Here is a 17,719-nt window from a genome sequence, read left to right as displayed (position 1 = left end):
TGACGCGATTGGCTGGAGGCGACGATGTTGCGAGCCAATCAGAGGAGGAAGAGTAGCAATCCTCCTCCAATCACTGCAGGGCTGAGGTGTTCACTCAGAAACCGTGATCCCCCACCTGGTGCCACTGATGGCGTCATTTAAACGTTAAATCATAATGTGGTTATGTTTTTCAGATACGTCGATAGCGCTAATCAGAACAACAGCTGGGTTGCCAGGTTGTGAAAATTCTGTCTTGCAGGTGCATCAGATATAGACGGGAAATTTTACTTTGCAGCTACATCTTTTGTGGTTATGAAGCAGCTGTTGTTGTTGAAACAAACGTGTTGAATAAACTTTAATGAACTGTGCAACCTATAGTCAGTGGGGCCTCCAGAAAACTTTCATAGGGGTGACCACACAGGGCCACTGAAAAATCCCCCAAACCAAAACATCTGCTCTTACATATGCTGGAATTCACATATGCTGTTGAAGCATAAGCGAAAACTGTGTCAATATTAGAGTTAAGGAACTGCATAATGACACACTTTGGTTCCTTATTTTACAGTTAATATTACAAATTTGCTGATGTGCATACACAATACCAGCAGAGTTAAAAATCTGAGTACCACAATCCTGTTTAATATCGTATGTATCATTATGTAACTGGTGGACTCTAGTGTTGTCTGCATTGTGTTGATATGAAGAGGCCCAGAATGTGGATATCTTTCGAGGCGACCTCCGTTTATTCCTGACAACTTTGACAGCAAGAGGTAAAAACAAAATCCTCTGTCAATTTCGACCATACAAGTCAAGCCCCTCTCCCATGGAGTACAACAGCAAAAAGGGCGGCCATGTTACATTCAATTCAGTACAATAAAACACAGAAAATATACCTGACAGCAAGAGGTAAAAACAAAATCCTCCATCAATTACGACCATATAACTCCAGCCCTTACACAAATTAGGTGACACAGGGAAATGTTTGCATATTATACAATAAGTTTAGGCTGAAAAACCTATAGCTTAACAGCACCAAAACAAAACAAAATACTACAAGAGCAATGTCGCTTACCTCTCCCGTGGAGTACAACAGCAAAATGGGGAGAGGTAAGGCAGGAGGTACCCCTTTATAGGTTGGGTCCCTCCAAAGGTGAATGTAGGGGTACAGAAACTGACTATCAAACACTCCACATCTTGACTGTGGAGGCCTAAGCATGTCAGGTAACTGAAACTAATTTTGTGTAATTATAATTCCTAATATTATAAATGTACATTTGACTTCGTCACACATATCACTGCTGTATAATTGACCCTGTTACATATACATGTCAGAGGTGATATGCAAGCTGAATGTCCTTCTCCTTAAGAAAGACAAATATACAGCTTTAATTCAAAGGAGTGCATTGATTGTAAGGAGCAAGGCATTTACTGGGAACAAGTCCTCTCAAATTTAGAGGAGACTGGTGGTTACCTGTAGAACCATTTTCATTAAGATATCTTGAGGTGAGAATTCTAAGGACCCCTTTGAATATGGCCGTGCCTGTTTCCTCATAAAAAGATTTAGCCTAATGGATAGGTGTGTGTTATTTAGCCACTTTCCTAACAAGCTATGGTGACATTGTTGGTACTAATGGATGCCTTAGGTTGTTTAAGTTCACAAGATATTACTTACTTCCTGCTAGCTCAAAAATGAGTATACATCACACCCTCTTAGATAGTAATATAGGTCTCCAGTTATTTTCCAGAGTGGGAGGGCCACCAATTGTACTGGGGCCATGGCAAAAGTGTGCATTTAAGTAAGTAAAAGCTTTGCCATTTGCTCGTCTCCCCCAACAAAAATAACTGAACTTTGATTTTATTGTCTTTAAGAAGCTGCAGTGCATGGTAACTTGTAAAACTAGACAACCTAAGGTATCCATCGGCACCATCCATGTCAGCTTGTTGGAAGACGGTTAAATAATGCTCCAAAGTTAGGCTAAATTATTGGGAAAAACTGACATGGCCATTTTCAAAAGGGTCCCTTGAACTCTTTCCTCAATATAACTGAATGAAAATAGGTTCTATGGGTACCCATGAGTCTCCCCTGAACTTGAGAGGGCTTGTTCCGTGTAAATGTTTTGTTCTGTAGAATCAGTGCACTCCTTCAAATTCAAACATTTGTCCTTGTTAGGGAAGAGGACAACCAGCCTATCTGAAGAACAATGAATCACCTGGCATGTGTAGATATTGCACATAACACATTAAAACAGCACAGTGGTGTAGTGGTTAGCACAGTTGCCTCACAGCAAGAGGGTTCCTGGTTTGAACCCAAGGTGGGGGGTTTGAACCAGGGTGGGCAAGCCCTTTTGTGCGAGTTAGCATGTGGCTACTAGTATGAACATCAACATCCTGTATATTGTAACTGATGTTGACCCAGCATCTGGGCCACAACAGAGCCTTATGGGGGAGCTGGCCTATTGTGGGCATGATCCTTTCCTTAACCCCGTCAGGCTCAGAGAAAGCCTGTTTATTATGATCTCAGATTTAGTTATGGTTGGGGGGAGAAATAAGGTGACACAGGCCTTCCTTTCCTTACTTATTACGCTTGATAGTTCCTCCTTCATGCACTTACTACAGTAGACACACACTTTCACAGGATGCAAACACTCATTAATTTAATGCTTTCAGTTGTTGTGTCTTGTGTCAAACACATACTGCCGCTACTTTTGCACTCCACTCAGTACATATCCATTTGATCATTTTTACATATCACAGCAGGGCAGACACAGCTGCAGGTAATCAACTTAATGATGGGAAGGTCTGTTGGCTAGAAAGCAGAGACAGTAACAGTAAATATTGTCAATGCTTGCTAATTAGCCCACCCAAAACAAACCTAGCCATGACTCATTTTCATAGCTGCCGCTGTGATAAGGGTCCTGACAGGAAAATGAAAGTACTGAGTTTGCACAGTTTATGAATGCTTTTTTAGTACACACAGTTTACACCACAGCTTGGGGATTTTTGACTGTGGTTTTTGACGTGACATATATCGTGGCTGTGACAACGTGACACAACTGGCATGTGCTGGTCATTGACTCCTGGTAATGGAATCAGTAACATCATACTGAAACAATGTCTTATATCGTTTTGAACTGAAGGGAGTGTGTCCATAACAGTTTTCCCAAGCTGTGTACAAAATCACTCCCTTGCTCACTCAGTCACTATGTCTTGCATGACAGAAATTAATCAGGCCTTTTTTTACAGCAGAAATTCTAACGACTCATTGGTGATGTTTACATGCGCACAAGTATTCCTCTTTTTCCGGATATGACAATATTATGAATTTGATACAGGTCATGCAATCAGCATGTCTCATTTGGATTTTCTAGGCCTTTTTCTGAATTAATCATTTTCTGAATCAGACATGTTGGATTTTATTCAGGTTGTAGCAACATTCTCTGGACATACAGTGCATCCAAAATATGCATCTCAATTTAACAGCTGCTTGCGAAACACGGCGTCTTGCCAGATTACGGTCAGCTCTGTGTGTTGTCATGGATGCATTGTACACAATCCAAATAGCAGACAGATACAAGGTTTTTTTTATTATATTACTTTATTGCAGGTTTTGGAGATTACAGAATGATTTCATCAATTGGTTTATTCATCCTGCTAGATTTATAATTTTTTAAACAGACAGATACAAGGTTAAGGTAGAGATGCATACTCAAAAGAAAAGCCCACATTTCTGTTTGGAAGTAGAAACACACCTACTTCTAAACATTAACAGGTTTTTGGATATATGCAACTATCACAATGCCAAACTTTCCAAGAGGGTGGTTAAAGGAATGAAAGAGGGAAGCTGTGTTCCCACAGTTCAACAAGTCTGTGGAAAACGGTGGGAAAAAATCCAGTTTTAATTCAAAGAAGCAAAATTTTTCCACTTCTCCATATTGTAACATGATAAACGACATGTTATGGCACACCAATCGCAATAAGCAAGGCTGCATGTAAACGAGAATATCAGTGGAATATTCATTTTCATTTGCCATCTTAACAGCTTAGTAGGAATCTTTTTATGAATACAGAAAAAAAAATGAAAATTTTGTTCATATAAACGTGGACATTGTGGGAAAATCACAGGTGTTGATAATAACAGGAACAATGGCTTAGTCCTGGTAAGCCATGATAGTGAAGCAGTGACTTGCAGCGTCAGAAACCAACAAAACCCTTTAATGTTAGCATGTTACGTGGCCGGTTGCCGTTACAGTCAACACCGTCAGGGGGAAACAAGGTGGGCCAAGGACGAAAGTTAAGACAGCGAGAGTCGAACTGGGGCAGGCTGGAGGGGTGCTGGATGGGTCCAATAAACATCAACTTTCACCCGAGAGAGCAGTGTTCACGCACCATAACATTCTGAAGCCAAACCCTGTCCTTTTTTTCCTAAACCTAACCATGTATTTTTGTTGTTGAAGGAAAAAAAAAATTGCAGTGTTGTACCAATGTAGTGCGTTTATTTTTAAAGAGACTGTATGTAAATGGTAAATTTCATGTGAAAACTTAAGTGTTTTTTCAAAGGAGACAGTGTAACAGGCAAAACTTGACACAGTGTCCAAGAACATCAACAGCCAACGCACACAGGGTACCTTGCACATCGTATGTGGACGTGGAAAGTCCATGACCAAATGTCAGTATGTGACAAGGTCGGTGTGAGAATGTGTTGGTGAAGCAGCTAAATGGAATTCAGCCGCTATTATTTGTTAACAATTTACAGGGAAGTTTGAATGTGTCCTCAAACACAGTTTACCTAAGCAGTAATTACACATATACAAACCACCCTCATTTTGTGTCATTAGCGGCAAGTATCACACAGCTGTAATTTTGACATAGATCAATTGTGACGCAAGCATTTTTGTTTTATTGGTGGAATTCCCCCGGGTGAATTATTGACTCCTGGACAATAGCTGTGACATTAGTAATAGCACCGTGTCATTTAGCTGAACCACAGCCAGGCTTGGCCCTGGTGTTAATCTTGCTGGTTCACTTTAAAGGCTAACTGGGATACCTGAATGGAATGGATTTATCATTAATGTTATTAGTTACACCTGTGCTCTTCCTGAAGTGCAAGCCCTCCTCCCCACGAGCCTGAGCAGCCTCATCCCTGCAGATTCAGACCGTGAAAGCAAAAGGGATGCCAGTGACGGCTGATTCTCTGAGCCGCTCACCTACTGAGAATGCAGTTTGCAACACACATCGTTTGTCTGCATTCCTTTTGTACGAATGTCAGACACCCACAGCCTGAACAACCTTTGTCCTCTGCACCAGCACATCAGTCTCAATACCTTATGAATGAGAAACAAAGAAGTATAAAGAATATAAGCAGGACAGGAGCACCTGGTGGCCTAGTGGGTAGAGCAGGTGTTCCATATACGAAGGCGACGTCTTTGCCGCAGTAGCCACAGACTTGATTGTGGCCTGTGGCCATTTGCTGCATGTCATCCTCTCTCCCCCCTTCATCCATCCATCCATCCATCCATCCATCCATTTTCTAACCGCTTATCCTCTTGAGGGTCGCGGGGGGGCTGGAGCCTATCCCAGCTGACACTGGACGAGAGGCAGGGTACACCCTCAACAGGTCACCAGACTATCACAGGGCTGACACATAGAGACAGACAACCATTCACGCTCACATTCACACCTATGGACAATTTTAGAGTGACCAATTAACCTGCATGTCTTTGGACTGTGGGAGGAAGCCGGAGTACCCGGAGAAATCCCACACTGACCAGGAACCCTCTTCCTGTGAGGCAACAGTGCTAACCCCTGTACCATCGTGCCGCTCTCCCCGCTTCATGCTTAAACTAAAAAAATATTTTTAAAAAAAAATAATATAAGCAGGGGTGTGTGTGTTTGTAAAAGGGAATCGAGAGCAGTATGGGAAATGTTATTTGGCAAAAATAGGAAATAGATAATTACTAAACATGTGATAGGAAAGTGAGGAGATAATAGAAAGCCACTGAGAGTATGAGAAGAGGTTTTTTAAAAAAATTCTTATTTTATGTGCTATTTAATGTGTGTGTGTGTGTGTGTGTGTGTGTGTGTTAATTATGTAAAAAGTTACTTCTGGGGTTCCACACATGTCCAGGTCCGTCTCTCTCTCTCTCTCTCTTTCAATAACTGCATTTATCAAGAAATAACCGACTGTAGGCTTCCGTCTGTCCTCCCTGACTCTTTATCTCCACTGAACACAGTGTGCATGTGTGTGTGTGTGTGTGTGTGCGCGTGCGTGCATGTTTGTGTGTTAAAGTGTGTGGGTAGCAAGTAAGTCAAAGTGTATGTAGTGTAGTTTCAACATGTGGAGTCTGTCATGTCAAACTGCCCCCTCCTACAGCAAAGAAAAAAAAGTTTCACTCTCTACAAAGTGTGAATCATCGCTTTTTTAGAATCAAAATACTTTATTGGACCTTTAATACATTTTACATTTAAACTGCAGGGAAATAGGAAAACATGCAAAGTCATAAGCACATATGAAAAGATATGTTTGATAAAGAGAGGGAGATGAAAGTATGTCTCACAGTACTTGGTTCAGAGGAAGAGCAAAAAAGAAGAAAAAAAAAATTATAACACAGATTGCCCACATTTCTGTACTTCTACTCAGCTGTCCACAGACATATCGTGATGTGGGATGACTTTCGTGGGATGTTGCAAGCATAGCAGAGCAGGGAAAGGACATGGTACCTAGAAACAGAAAACAATCAGTGATAAATCACCCATGATTAAAAGACATGCGGGAAAAAAGGAAGAAGAGAAGAAGAAAAAAAGTGAAGCAATCATTGAAAAAAAAGAAAAAAACAGTGACCGTAAACATGGAAAAAGAAAGTGTTGCCTCATGAGGCCTTGCATTTGAGCCGCGGTTTTCTTCACCGTCTCCAATCCTCTACAATACATTAGTCATTGTAAATCACTGCCACTTCTTCGCTGAAACGAGATAGCAACCACGAGTTCCCGTAAATATTTTTGTGGAGGAATATATTTTACAAAGTAGCAGCCTGACGGTCTCTGTAAATGTGAGCTCAGGGTGAGTGATACTGTTGCATCAGGGTGCAGATGAGTTAGACCGTGGGTGATAGTGTGCAAGGCTGTGGTAGCAGCTGTGAGTAGTGGTCAAAAGCAAGGGTGTGAATTTAACAACTTGACCCCCCCTCAAGTTAGCCTCCACAGCCATTCTAACACTTAAAATCACACGGCGTGGCTCAGTGGGTTTAAAAAAAAAAAAAAAAGTGCCAAATGCCTGGCGCGGTGAGACTGAGCGATTGTGCAAGTTTCTCAGAAACTGACAAGTAAAAAAAACTAATAATTGCTACAGACACTGAGACAAACAAACCAAAAGTGCTAAGAGAACATGACACATACGGAGTGAGAAATTGAAGAAAGAGAAAAGGAAGTGTCAGCTGAGGGATGATAACTATATTCAGTAGTCGTAGGGAGTGTCCCACACAAACACACACTCTCACATGCACACTACTCACCCTCTCTCTCTCTCTACCCCAAGTCATCTTCATTTCCTCCTTACATGAGCTTGCTTAAAGAGCAATATTAGCGATAGCTGACAGCAGGCGAGCAACACAAGAGGTGAGGGAGCACAGAGAACTGTCCGCAGCGGTGCAGAGGAGGAACTTTCATCTTCTCAGAAGGTGAGGCATGGAGAAGCTGTGATACACCGTGGCATATCAGAGAATGTCATTAATATTATTTCAGTTTTAACATAATGTTTGGGGACATTTTTGTCATTTGAAATCCCTAAGGTGTCAGAAAGGAGAGTGTGAAAACCACCCTGTGCTACTGGATGGTTGACTGAGCTGTGGGGGAACATCTGGTGCACATTTAAATCCAAGGTAATTTCTGTCTGATCTACCTTGAACAAAAAATAGGATTGGTTTTTTCTTTGAAACATTGGACTTGTTGAAGTTGCCTCTTCTTGTGTGCTTGCAGTAGTCAGGTGGTGTAGAAATATATTTCCCAGAAATTGGTTGCATCGCATGTACCTAGTAAGCACAGCAGACTTAACTCCCGAGGCCAAGTCTGTATGTGTCATGTCTTTCTCTCATCCTGTCTTGTATTTCTTTGTTTCTGTCTCTCCACTGCCTCTCCCTGTCTTGTCCCCCTGCCTTTCTTATCTCCAGATTTATTTATTTTTTTTGCTTTACCTAACTGTAACCTTGTCTTTTCAGAACCTGTCCCCTGCACCAAATCGTACCCTTTGACCTTTAGCCCTAACATCCCATTTGGAGTGTGATCTGGTGGGATGGCAGAGGGCGGTGTGCCTACATGCCCCCAGGTATTTGTGGTTGACAGCCAAGCCAACTATGTCTCTGTGCCCAGTGGAAGGAAAGCAAGATGGGCAAGAGTAAGCCAAAAGTTTCTTCTCCTGCTGGTGGGACTGGCCCTGTTGGGACTTGTCGTGGAGGGAATTTTCATCTACAGTCTGTATGAAAAAAGTCAGGTGAGGCTGTGTGTGTGTCTGTGTGAAGTGAGAACCCAAAGCACTTGGAACACGTGGAAATTCCTTTTCGCGAGAATTTCCCTATTTTCCTTTACGTCATCACCAGACGCGCACTACCGGACAGCTACACACATTTTTAAGTGGGTGGTCATTTGCGCTTGAAGTTGCAGGTCCAGAATGACAAATGTGTGAAATGGACTTGTTCTCTAGTTCTACTTCCCTTTCTTTTCTCTCTAGTGCAAACCCACAATATAACTTCACTTTTCTACGACGGTTTCATAACGTTGTTTATTACACACCTGCTGCTATTATGCTGTACACTCTGTGTGTTATGTAATATGCACTACGCTTAAAAATCAAACCATAGAGGCTGTGCAGTGTCCCAGAATGACTCTCATTCCCTTACCAGCCTGTATATTTCTCAATAGCTCACTTCAAAGGCAGAAAGTTGTTTTCGTGTCAACTGTATATCACATGAGGCTGAGACCACAATTTTGATTAAACTCATTTAAAATGTATTTTCTGTTTAACTTTTTTAAAACTTCAGGGCCTCGATGTATATTTTAGTTTTTTAGTGTGTGTGTCAAATGACCTTATGTCTTTCTCTCTGTGTACATTTCTTTTGGTTTCCACAAGGCAGGACACTTCCTGTTCTTACGTACTCCTTGAACTTTTGACATCTTACTTGCGAGCGCACACAGATTTTGTTACTCACCCACGTGTTTGTCCTGTATTTCTCACCCTCTTTTATCTCATCCTCTCCCGGCAGGAATTTTCCATCTGTAAGTTTCATCCTCTCTGCCAGAACCTGTCCAATCCCCAAACATCTGGCCAGCAGGTAAGTGTGGGTGTATATGTGAGTGCTGAGCCATGAGTTACACTGACGCACAACCTGATTTGGATTGTTGTTGTTGTTGAGTTTTTGGCTTTAACACCTTTTTTTCTGTTTCAGGGTGGCACCAAAATGGGTCAAGTGGGACATAAAGGTATTGAGTTACTCTCTGTTATTGTAACTGATTAAGATGAGCCACTGATTGATTGATTGATTGATTGATTGATTGATTGATTGACCCTGCTTTCTTTAACAGAGTCCAATGAGATTCCCACAGTGGGACCACTTCTGAAACAGGTCCAGCAGAAACCCTTTGCTCAACTGACAGGTTAGACACCTCTAAACACTCCAAAATATTGTATATGATCTTAATGATTAATTTGAACTGATCTCCTTTGTTTTCTTTGTTCACACTAACTCTTCCTTTCTTCTTCCTCATCTTCATACCAGGCTCCAGTAATCCTTATGGGAGGGACAATGTGGTGCTGTGGGAAAATGTACATGGCGATGCTGTCACCTACAACATGGGCTATGACAATGGCCGGTTGTTGGTAGTGAAGGCTGGTTACTACTACCTCTACTCCAAAGTGACAGTAAATGCTGTACAGGACTGTTCGCTTATTCAGCACAAAGTCATGAGATACACCGCCTCCTACGGAAAACCAATGGAGCTTATGAGATCAAAAAGGTTTGTCAGTGTACCCCTCCTTACTTCCTTCCTCTGTGGCTGCACATGTGCTCACAAGTGCACAAGTAAACTTGGGTGCAGCCAGTTTGTGGCTTTGCTTCTGTGCATTTGAATGCAAGTTAAAATCAGTGCTGTCTTCATTATGATGTGGTAAGTTTGCTTTCTGACATCTTAGGCATGTTTCCTCCAGAAACCGCTGCCGGACCCAGGTAACCCCGAGTACAACGACTCCAAGCGGGGAAGATCTGTGGAACAGTTTCCTGGCTGGGATCTTTCACCTGGAGAAGGGAGATAAAATTTTTGTCACACTGAGTGATATACAAAAACTGCGTCAAGGATCTAAAGACAATTTCATGGGGGCCTTTATGATACTTCCAGGCCAACCGCAGCAATAATACCTCTGTCCTACATCAGATTCTATGCTTCTGTGTGTTAATTTACTCCATATGTTGTGATGAATTTTATATATCTAATATATATAATCTAAATTATACTGTACACAATGAATGTATTTCAATCCCTTTATGAGAAAACAACAAATGGTTGTGATATAAAAAGTACCTGATATTCAGGTTATATAATTCTACTTGATTTTTGTTTTGTGAATAAAATTCAGTTTTCTATCAAATGGAAGTGTGAGGTGGCATCAGTTCTAGATAAGGTCATATCTTGGACTGATAAGTTCAATGGCTAAAAATCTTTCAATGACAATCTGCAGAAGAATACAAACAGATTTCTTCTCTGCTCACACGATAAAGCGTGCAAACATGCAAGACTGCTTGTAACCAGCTGTGTGTGTGTGGTGCAGGATGTGGTTGAGTAAGGATGCACTGAGGAGAGGATTGAGGGGAAGAGTTACTTAGGTGCTGAGGTCGGTGTGGCTGACTCAGCACTTCTCACAGTGTACACAGGGGAAAGTTTTGCAGCCATTGCAGCTGCTTCAAATGGAAAAAAAGGCATATGGAGATACAGAGATGTTAAGTCGAGGAGAGTTTGTTAACCAACGAGGGAATTCTGCCTGAGAATTGGGTTGGAAAAAGAAATGCAAAAAGCAAAGTGTTACAAACTCATGACAAAAGTGTGAAGACACAGGAAAGCATGTAGACAGGTAGACAGGTAACCAAATGTATATGTGAGTGGAAAGACTGACCTCAGATGCAGCCGAAATATGTGGGTCATTTCCTGCTCTGAGACACAGATAATCATCTGCGTGTTTGAGCGAAAACAAACACACAACAAGATAATGCTCTTGCAGCTCGAGCATACAGGTTTGGCACAAAAAATGTTGCTGTTTCGGTCCTTGCAGTGTTTGAAGGTATCAACTGAACTGCTGCACTTAAGTACAATTTTGATGTACTCATGCTTTATCTGATTGTTTCTATCTTGAGCCATTTTTTACCTCTACTCTGCCATGTTTCAAAGACAATTATAGTCATTTGAGAACTGCAGTTTTAAGTTATGATTATGATTTTGCATGCATCACATATAACCAGTTTACAGAATATGATGCATTGCTCTAAATTAAACAACAGTGTTTATGTAAATAACTTCTGGGGAGTTGGGGTGTAGTTGAGGTGCATTGTTGGGTGCATGGATGCACCTCATATCATCTCACTACTCCATTGATCAACAGGTGACGGTAATGCAGAGAAACACAGGAATGCACCAACAAAGGAAAGAAGAAGAAAGCCAGCATTTTGACATGCATGTAAACAAAGCGTTGATTTAAATTCCTCCTCCAGTTATGTCCCCTAAAATGTTTGACCGTGACTATTCTGACTTGTACCTGTGCAAGTTTGTCACTAGAGAGGTGTTTTTACAACACTCTACCGGAGGGGGTGATGTCTGTGCATTTTTCTAAAATCTGCAGATTCAAACCGCAGGAGCTAGATCAGGTTGATCACATATACCAAACCTGATCACTTCCCAAAATCAGAAAGACTTATCAAACAGACTTCAACACAACACCAGCAAGAGACCTGAAACCTCCAGCCCAAAGTGCACTTGTCAGAGAGCAAGAGTTTGCCGTCGCATAGTGAAAGTTTTGACGGCAAATACAGCAGAGTGTGCAGTTTTACTGGGTGCAAACCAGACCATGGAGCTTCCTTCCACTATTTCCCAAAACCTCTTCATAGCAGATATTACTGTGTGTTTCACAGTCACTAACGCTGTGTTAGCTGTTAGTTTGTTAGCCTACAAGCTAACAAACAGCATAAACATTCTAATGTGTCTGCTAGTTGCCAATTTTGGTGCGCAACAGATTCCTAATATGAGTCGAGGTCTGACTCAGGCTCAAACATGTATGGCGGAATCCTTGCAGTGTTTCCTGTGATGCTAGCGCTAGCCATCTTGATGGGCAATGCTCTTTCACTAGTCAGCATTGTGCTGGAGAAAACAGAAAGTAAAATCCTAATGAATTTCTCAAAAAGGGAGAAGCTGTAGATCTGCTTTCACACCATTTTTATATTTCTTTTTTAACTATTATGTAGGAAAATCATATTCAGCTAAATATTAGTAGCATGTAAGTATTTTTAAATAGTGTAAAACATGTCTAGAAGGGACTTTAAGTACTTTAGAAATTGGCTTTGTATATTTTTTACGCATGGAAATGTACCTTCAGTGGTGAGTTTTCTTGTAAACATAGGAAATGTATGTTTACATCACCACAGCAAATTTTGATGCTCTTGAATTTAAACACGTGTTGAATGTATTTTCTCCCTCACAAAACATTTGCCAAACATTTTTTGTAGTATTTTCAGTCACACAGTTTACACTCATGCTTAGTAGCCTGTAGTCTTAAGTGCTTGTGCCTGCAGATCAGTTGAACAGTGAGAAACCACTGTCAACAGTGAATTGCATCACCTGTATGCATGTGCACAATACAGACGAAACAGGGACTCACAGCTCACAGCTCCTTACCGCTGCTAAAGGTCAGACACTTCACAGGGAGCCTTTCAACCTGCGATAACACAACATTTACATAGCATCACCTTTTAAGCTGATAAAGCAAACTTTTTGACAAACAGTTGTTTATTTATGTATCCAGCATGGACGTATTATGAGACAGTGGGCCTCTGGGCACAGATATTCAAAAGGCCCCACCACCTCTCCTCCATAGGAACAAGACACTCAGACTTTGAGGTGGTTTTGCCTCTTTTTTTCGTCTCTTTGTGGTAATTATCCATCTTTTTGTGTAATAGTTTTTTCAAAAACAGCTTCCAAAGTTAAAGTTTTTAAAAAAATATCCATTTCTGTGGAGATGTTAGCAGGATAGACGGAGTTTTTGGAAAACGATGACGTTGCAACCCAGTTCGCGCATGCCCATTAGGTGCCTCGTAACCACAACAACAATGGCGGATATATGCCGGGTTGTTTACGTTTTGTTGGCACTTTTGGGACTACTTACCAGCTTACAAATGAACTTAGCACTGCTGCATCAACATCACTGCTACATCGGCGAACAAAGACGTCTGTTGTGCCCAATATTATTAAGTGCATAGCAGCTAACTATGCTACGTAAGGTTAAAATGTAGTTTATCATTGTTTTTATCACTAGCGCCAAGAGGAAAACAAATCACTGTGCATGCATCACAACTGATCGTGTAAACCCGGATTTTTTTTTTATACCGGATAAATAAAAATCTGTTTTTATTTGTATCAGTATCCATGTAAACAAGGCCTAAATCTCTTCCTGGTCAGTATGTGTTAATGTGGGTGATACAAGGCGGGTCTCTGACACTCTAGGCCCCTGGTCCTGTGCCTGGCAGGCCCGTTCAGTAATCCATCCATTACATTTTGCAGTTATGGAGCAACAGTATCATTTATTTGAAGGTGTGTCCACCAGATCAATGCAAGTCCAATATTCCATCTCTTTTAGCTCTGTTTTTGGTCTCTACCACCTTGTGCGGGAAATATCTGTCTCTTTAGCTGCTAAATGCTCCACAGCGTTCACCAGCTTAGTCGCTAACTGTATCAGTCTGCCATTTAGTGCTGAGCAGGGAGTGTACAGTAGGTTTTTAGGGCTTTTTCACTGAAACACCTGCCTACTGCAGCTAAAAATTACGCAATGTGAGCGGTGAAAGTGAACCAGAACTGTTCAGTTGCGGTCTAGACACTGACAGCTGAACAATGAGCTGAAACTCCCCATAAAAATGTGGTAGTTCTCTGTAGATCTATGACTGCCCCCTTTCAAATTGTCATTTGGTACACTGTTAAGTAAAGGATCTACAGGAAATGCTTGAGCTGCTGATGTGTAACTTTGAACATAAACATTATTTTGTGCTTACTTTATATGTGTCTCAGCTTGGGTATCAATAATTTTGAAGAGATTCGCCATTAAGAAAATTAATAGCAGGGAAAGAGTAGAAATAAAAAAAAAAGAACAAATTATACACACTACAGCACTGTTCAGCAGTAATGATCTGATTAAAACCACCTCCAATTTCTCAAGTAGCACTTTGCATTTCCTCTATAATTATCTGAGCATGCCTTATGTCTGCGCTGACAAGGTGAAAGCCGCAGCTCGTATGTTTTAATAGCGGGTAGCATTTGTTTCAGTTGACAGGAGGTGTGATGTGTTTGTTTGCTGGCCCACATATTTTTTTTTTCTGAACCACATTCTATGGTAAATAAACAGGAAGTGATGTACATCCAGTTTACGGTATACGCTGCGTAACAGCAGGGAACTTTCCCTTACCTATAAACTTTCAAACATTCCACTCGAAACTTTGTCGCAGTCACTTCCACACTCGTCACTTTCTACTTTTCACACCAAGACGTTCTCAGTGTTCAACATATCCATGTTTAATATGGACTCCAATAAAATACATTCAACAGTGTAGTTTGTCCACAGGACTTACATATCTTTAAAAAAAAAAAACATTTCCTCAGTCCATGAGTACACATATTACAGACATGTTAGCCATTCTGGTCATGTTTTGATTACAGAAGGATCACTATTATGGGATGTAACTGTTACTCATCATTTACCAGAACATATTACTCCACTTTTTTACACTAGATCTAAATGAGGTCTCTGAGGAGCTTGTTGGCTTTTGGAGCAGAATTATAATCATACACATTTTTGTAAGCCTCAACTTTATGCCCCAAGCCATTTATAAAATGAAAACAGAGCTATGAGGTCACCATGAACCCAAGGCAGGCTGATTGGACTTGCAGCTATTGCACATCAACACTAATGTAGTGATATCTACATCAAAATAAATGTCTTTAAAAAAAAGTATAAATATAGGTACATAAATAATTCCATATCATCAAATAAATATATCATACACAGAGTAACATAATACATATCTATACAGAATGAGGTGAATGTACAGTCTTGTCCATACGATGTTTGCATCATCCTAAATGCAACTTCTCTTCAGATTCCACCTCACAGCCCTGCTAAGCTTTATCATCTTGCACCTTTAGTTTGCAAGAAATCTGGTCATAGCTTTGAAAATGGCACCGGCACCTGCCCATTTTCACCTACTTGGACTTTAAGAAAACACAAACTGGCGTTGTTCTCTAGTTAGGACCCAAGGTCACAGGCAGATCTGCATCTTGATGACAGCAGTGGCACTGCAGTGTCCACATTAGGCGACATGGAACATCCCAAATCCTGAGGCATGCAGCTCCAGTTTCCAGTTCTGCAGTCCCTCCTTTGGTACAGTCATCTGAGTGACCAGTTTCTGATCACCATCCAGCTGGCTCACTGTCCAGCACTTCCTGCTCACACGTCTTGAATGAGCCGGGAGCTCCACCTCGCAGGTGAGCTTATCGCCTTGATCATTGGCCACACGCACGTTGAGGAGGCCCCCAGCGCAGTCGAAGGTGCAGGTGAGGCTGAGCTCAATGTACATAAAGTAGGTCCCCTTTCGTTTGGGTGTCAGCGAATGCTGGTTTTCATCAAACAAGTAGTTGCTTCCCACAGATGTCCCTTCACCATAGGGAACTAAGGCCCAGTGCATGGTGGAGGTTTTCAAATCGCCTACAGGAGGAGACAAACACATCACATTTAGATGACGTTTACACCATGCAACAACAGACTTGATAGTTACATTCCTTTCTGGTGTTTTTTTGTCTAAAGTCTGACATGATTTGGCACAGCTGTAAACCATAGGAAATATGTCTAATATCATATTTCAGTAATGCAAATGGGAGGATCTGTTTATTTTTACTACGATTATGGCCCTTAAGGAAGTGACCATTATTATGTGTCTACTCTCTATTTTCATTTCTTTACTTTTCTATACTTTTGTGATTTATTCCCTTGCCACTCTGTTATATGTCTGCTTTTAGCAAATAAAAGTAAACTTACTTGAGAAGGCTTCCAGATAGGCAAAGTTCTCCATCTGTTGACAATCCCGAAAAGATGAAGTTGATTAAAATGTGCAGAGGACATGAGTCAAACTTTACAAAAGGTAGGCAACAGCAGGAATGATTCAGACTAAAGTGATAGGAGTCATTTGTTTACCTTATATGCTGGGTCAGGCGTGTCTCCTGTCTGCTTTGCTGTCTGAAACTCAGGAGAAGGACGCGTGGAGTCCAGTTTGGACCGCAGCTCCATCACAACCATCACTCCGCCGGCAGCCACAGCTGTCACAGCCACGAACAGAAAAATGATTGACATGACGAGAAAAACGTCCAGGCAGCTTCCACGGCGGCGGCCACTCTTCTGGAGAGACTCAATGTCCATGTCTTTATCTTGGTGTCGTATCAGTTGGCAGGATGCCTGAGCTTCAGGGAGACTGTCCACGGCGTCCAGTTTACAGACTCAGCGAATTAAAGACTTGAGAAGTTGTGCAGCTTCAGGTGTTCCGGTACCTAACCTCCACAAAATAGCCTAGTTGTCTTGATATCACACAGCCCTGTTTGCGTCTTCGTGTGAATGTCGCTTCTGTGAACTGAGGACCATGATGTCTTTTTATAGGCTACTGTGCTGTGCACACGGTTTCAGACAGGGAGGAAAAACGCGGAAGTCATGGATTTCCCTCTCGCCTCCTCACAGACGGCCCCCTCCTTCGCTGCGTGTACGCGAGGTGAGAAAAGAGACGCACAGACTTTCCGCGGCTCTCACTGAGATTGCGCAAGTGCGCCCCAGAGACACCGCGTGCGGTGGAAATCGAAAGGGAGAGAAAAGGCAGCAGCATCCTCTACAGCTTCATTACATTCCGACACAGTCAAACTAAAACATCTTTCTCACTCCACTCTGAAGCCTCGACACGGCTGGCAAAAGTGGCACAATGGAGATAACTAAAGCACAATGTGAATCTGGACTTGATTGCCTAATTGGAAAAGTACTTTTTGGCAACAAGAGAGACAGTTCTGTGTGTGCGCGTGTGAGATGTAATAGGAAAGGGTGGGTCACTTGTCAAAAGTAAGGATAAGCTATTTCATCATCAGGCTAAAGAAAGCTCGCAGCGTCACACCACCAGGTTTATATACCTGGCGTAACACTGGCATAACCACGTGCCAGCTGACTAACAAATCAGAACGTGAATTTTGCAGTTGTGCAAAAACAACCAGGAATCCCCCACCGTATTTCGTGTGTGTGTGTGTGTGTGTGTGTGTGTGTGTGTGTGTGTGTGTGTGTGTGTGTGTGTGAGAGAGAGAGAGCGAGAGAGAGAGAGAGAGAGAGAGAGAGACAGGTGGGTGTGTACAAGCCGGAGGAGCTGGAGCGACAGGTATCCTATAAAATTACTGCAGTCTTAAAGTGGAACAGTGTAAAGCCTGG

At 41.8% G+C, this 17,719-nt stretch overlaps 2 protein-coding genes across 3 annotated transcripts; one reads left to right on the top strand and one right to left on the bottom strand.

Annotated features, from left to right (window-relative positions):
* The first annotated feature begins 7,444 nt into the window (after nt 1-7,444).
* Nucleotides 7,445-10,609, top strand: LOC117255769 (tumor necrosis factor ligand superfamily member 14-like). Of its 2 annotated transcripts, none has more exons than XM_033624946.2 (8): nt 7,445-7,652; nt 7,764-7,853; nt 8,190-8,461; nt 9,231-9,299; nt 9,414-9,447; nt 9,550-9,621; nt 9,744-9,981; nt 10,157-10,609. In XM_033624946.2, the coding sequence occupies exons 3-8, from the start codon at nt 8,264-8,266 to the stop codon at nt 10,374-10,376; spliced, it is 831 nt and encodes a 276-aa protein (XP_033480837.1). In that variant the 5' UTR covers nt 7,445-7,652; nt 7,764-7,853; nt 8,190-8,263; the 3' UTR covers nt 10,377-10,609. The 2 variants fall into 2 exon arrangements, with proteins under 2 accessions (XP_033480837.1, XP_033480838.1); XM_033624947.2 differs by having other exon boundaries at nt 7,449-7,652; nt 10,172-10,609.
* A 4,150-nt stretch (nt 10,610-14,759) lies between these two features.
* LOC117255777 (uncharacterized) lies at nt 14,760-17,104 on the bottom strand. The gene is made up of 3 exons (XM_033624956.2): nt 16,460-17,104; nt 16,304-16,337; nt 14,760-15,973 (listed from the first exon to the last, which is right to left on the bottom strand). The coding sequence occupies exons 1-3, from the start codon at nt 16,679-16,681 to the stop codon at nt 15,579-15,581; spliced, it is 651 nt and encodes a 216-aa protein (XP_033480847.1). The 5' UTR covers nt 16,682-17,104; the 3' UTR covers nt 14,760-15,578.
* Between the last annotated feature and the right edge of the window lie 615 nt (nt 17,105-17,719).

This window comes from Epinephelus lanceolatus, chromosome 3 (assembly GCF_041903045.1).
Source record: "Epinephelus lanceolatus isolate andai-2023 chromosome 3, ASM4190304v1, whole genome shotgun sequence".
Lineage (NCBI taxonomy): Eukaryota > Metazoa > Chordata > Actinopteri > Perciformes > Serranidae > Epinephelus > Epinephelus lanceolatus.
This window is presented reverse-complemented; position numbering and strand designations above follow the sequence as displayed.

Coding starts and splice junctions, on each gene's coding strand:
- LOC117255769 (XM_033624946.2), top strand. CDS start 8,264: ATGGCAGAGGGCGGTGTGCCTACATGCCCCCAGGTATTTGTGGTTGAC. Junction 9,448..9,549: donor GGGTCAAGTGGGACATAAAG/GTATTGAGTTAC, acceptor TTTCTTTAACAG/AGTCCAATGAGATTCCCACA. Junction 9,982..10,156: donor GAGCTTATGAGATCAAAAAG/GTTTGTCAGTGT, acceptor CTGACATCTTAG/GCATGTTTCCTCCAGAAACC.
- LOC117255777 (XM_033624956.2), bottom strand. CDS start 16,681: ATGGACATTGAGTCTCTCCAGAAGAGTGGCCGCCGCCGTGGAAGCTGC. Junction 16,338..16,459: donor CGCCTGACCCAGCATATAAG/GTAAACAAATGA, acceptor GATTGTCAACAG/ATGGAGAACTTTGCCTATCT. Junction 15,974..16,303: donor CTATCTGGAAGCCTTCTCAA/GTAAGTTTACTT, acceptor CTCCTCCTGTAG/GCGATTTGAAAACCTCCACC.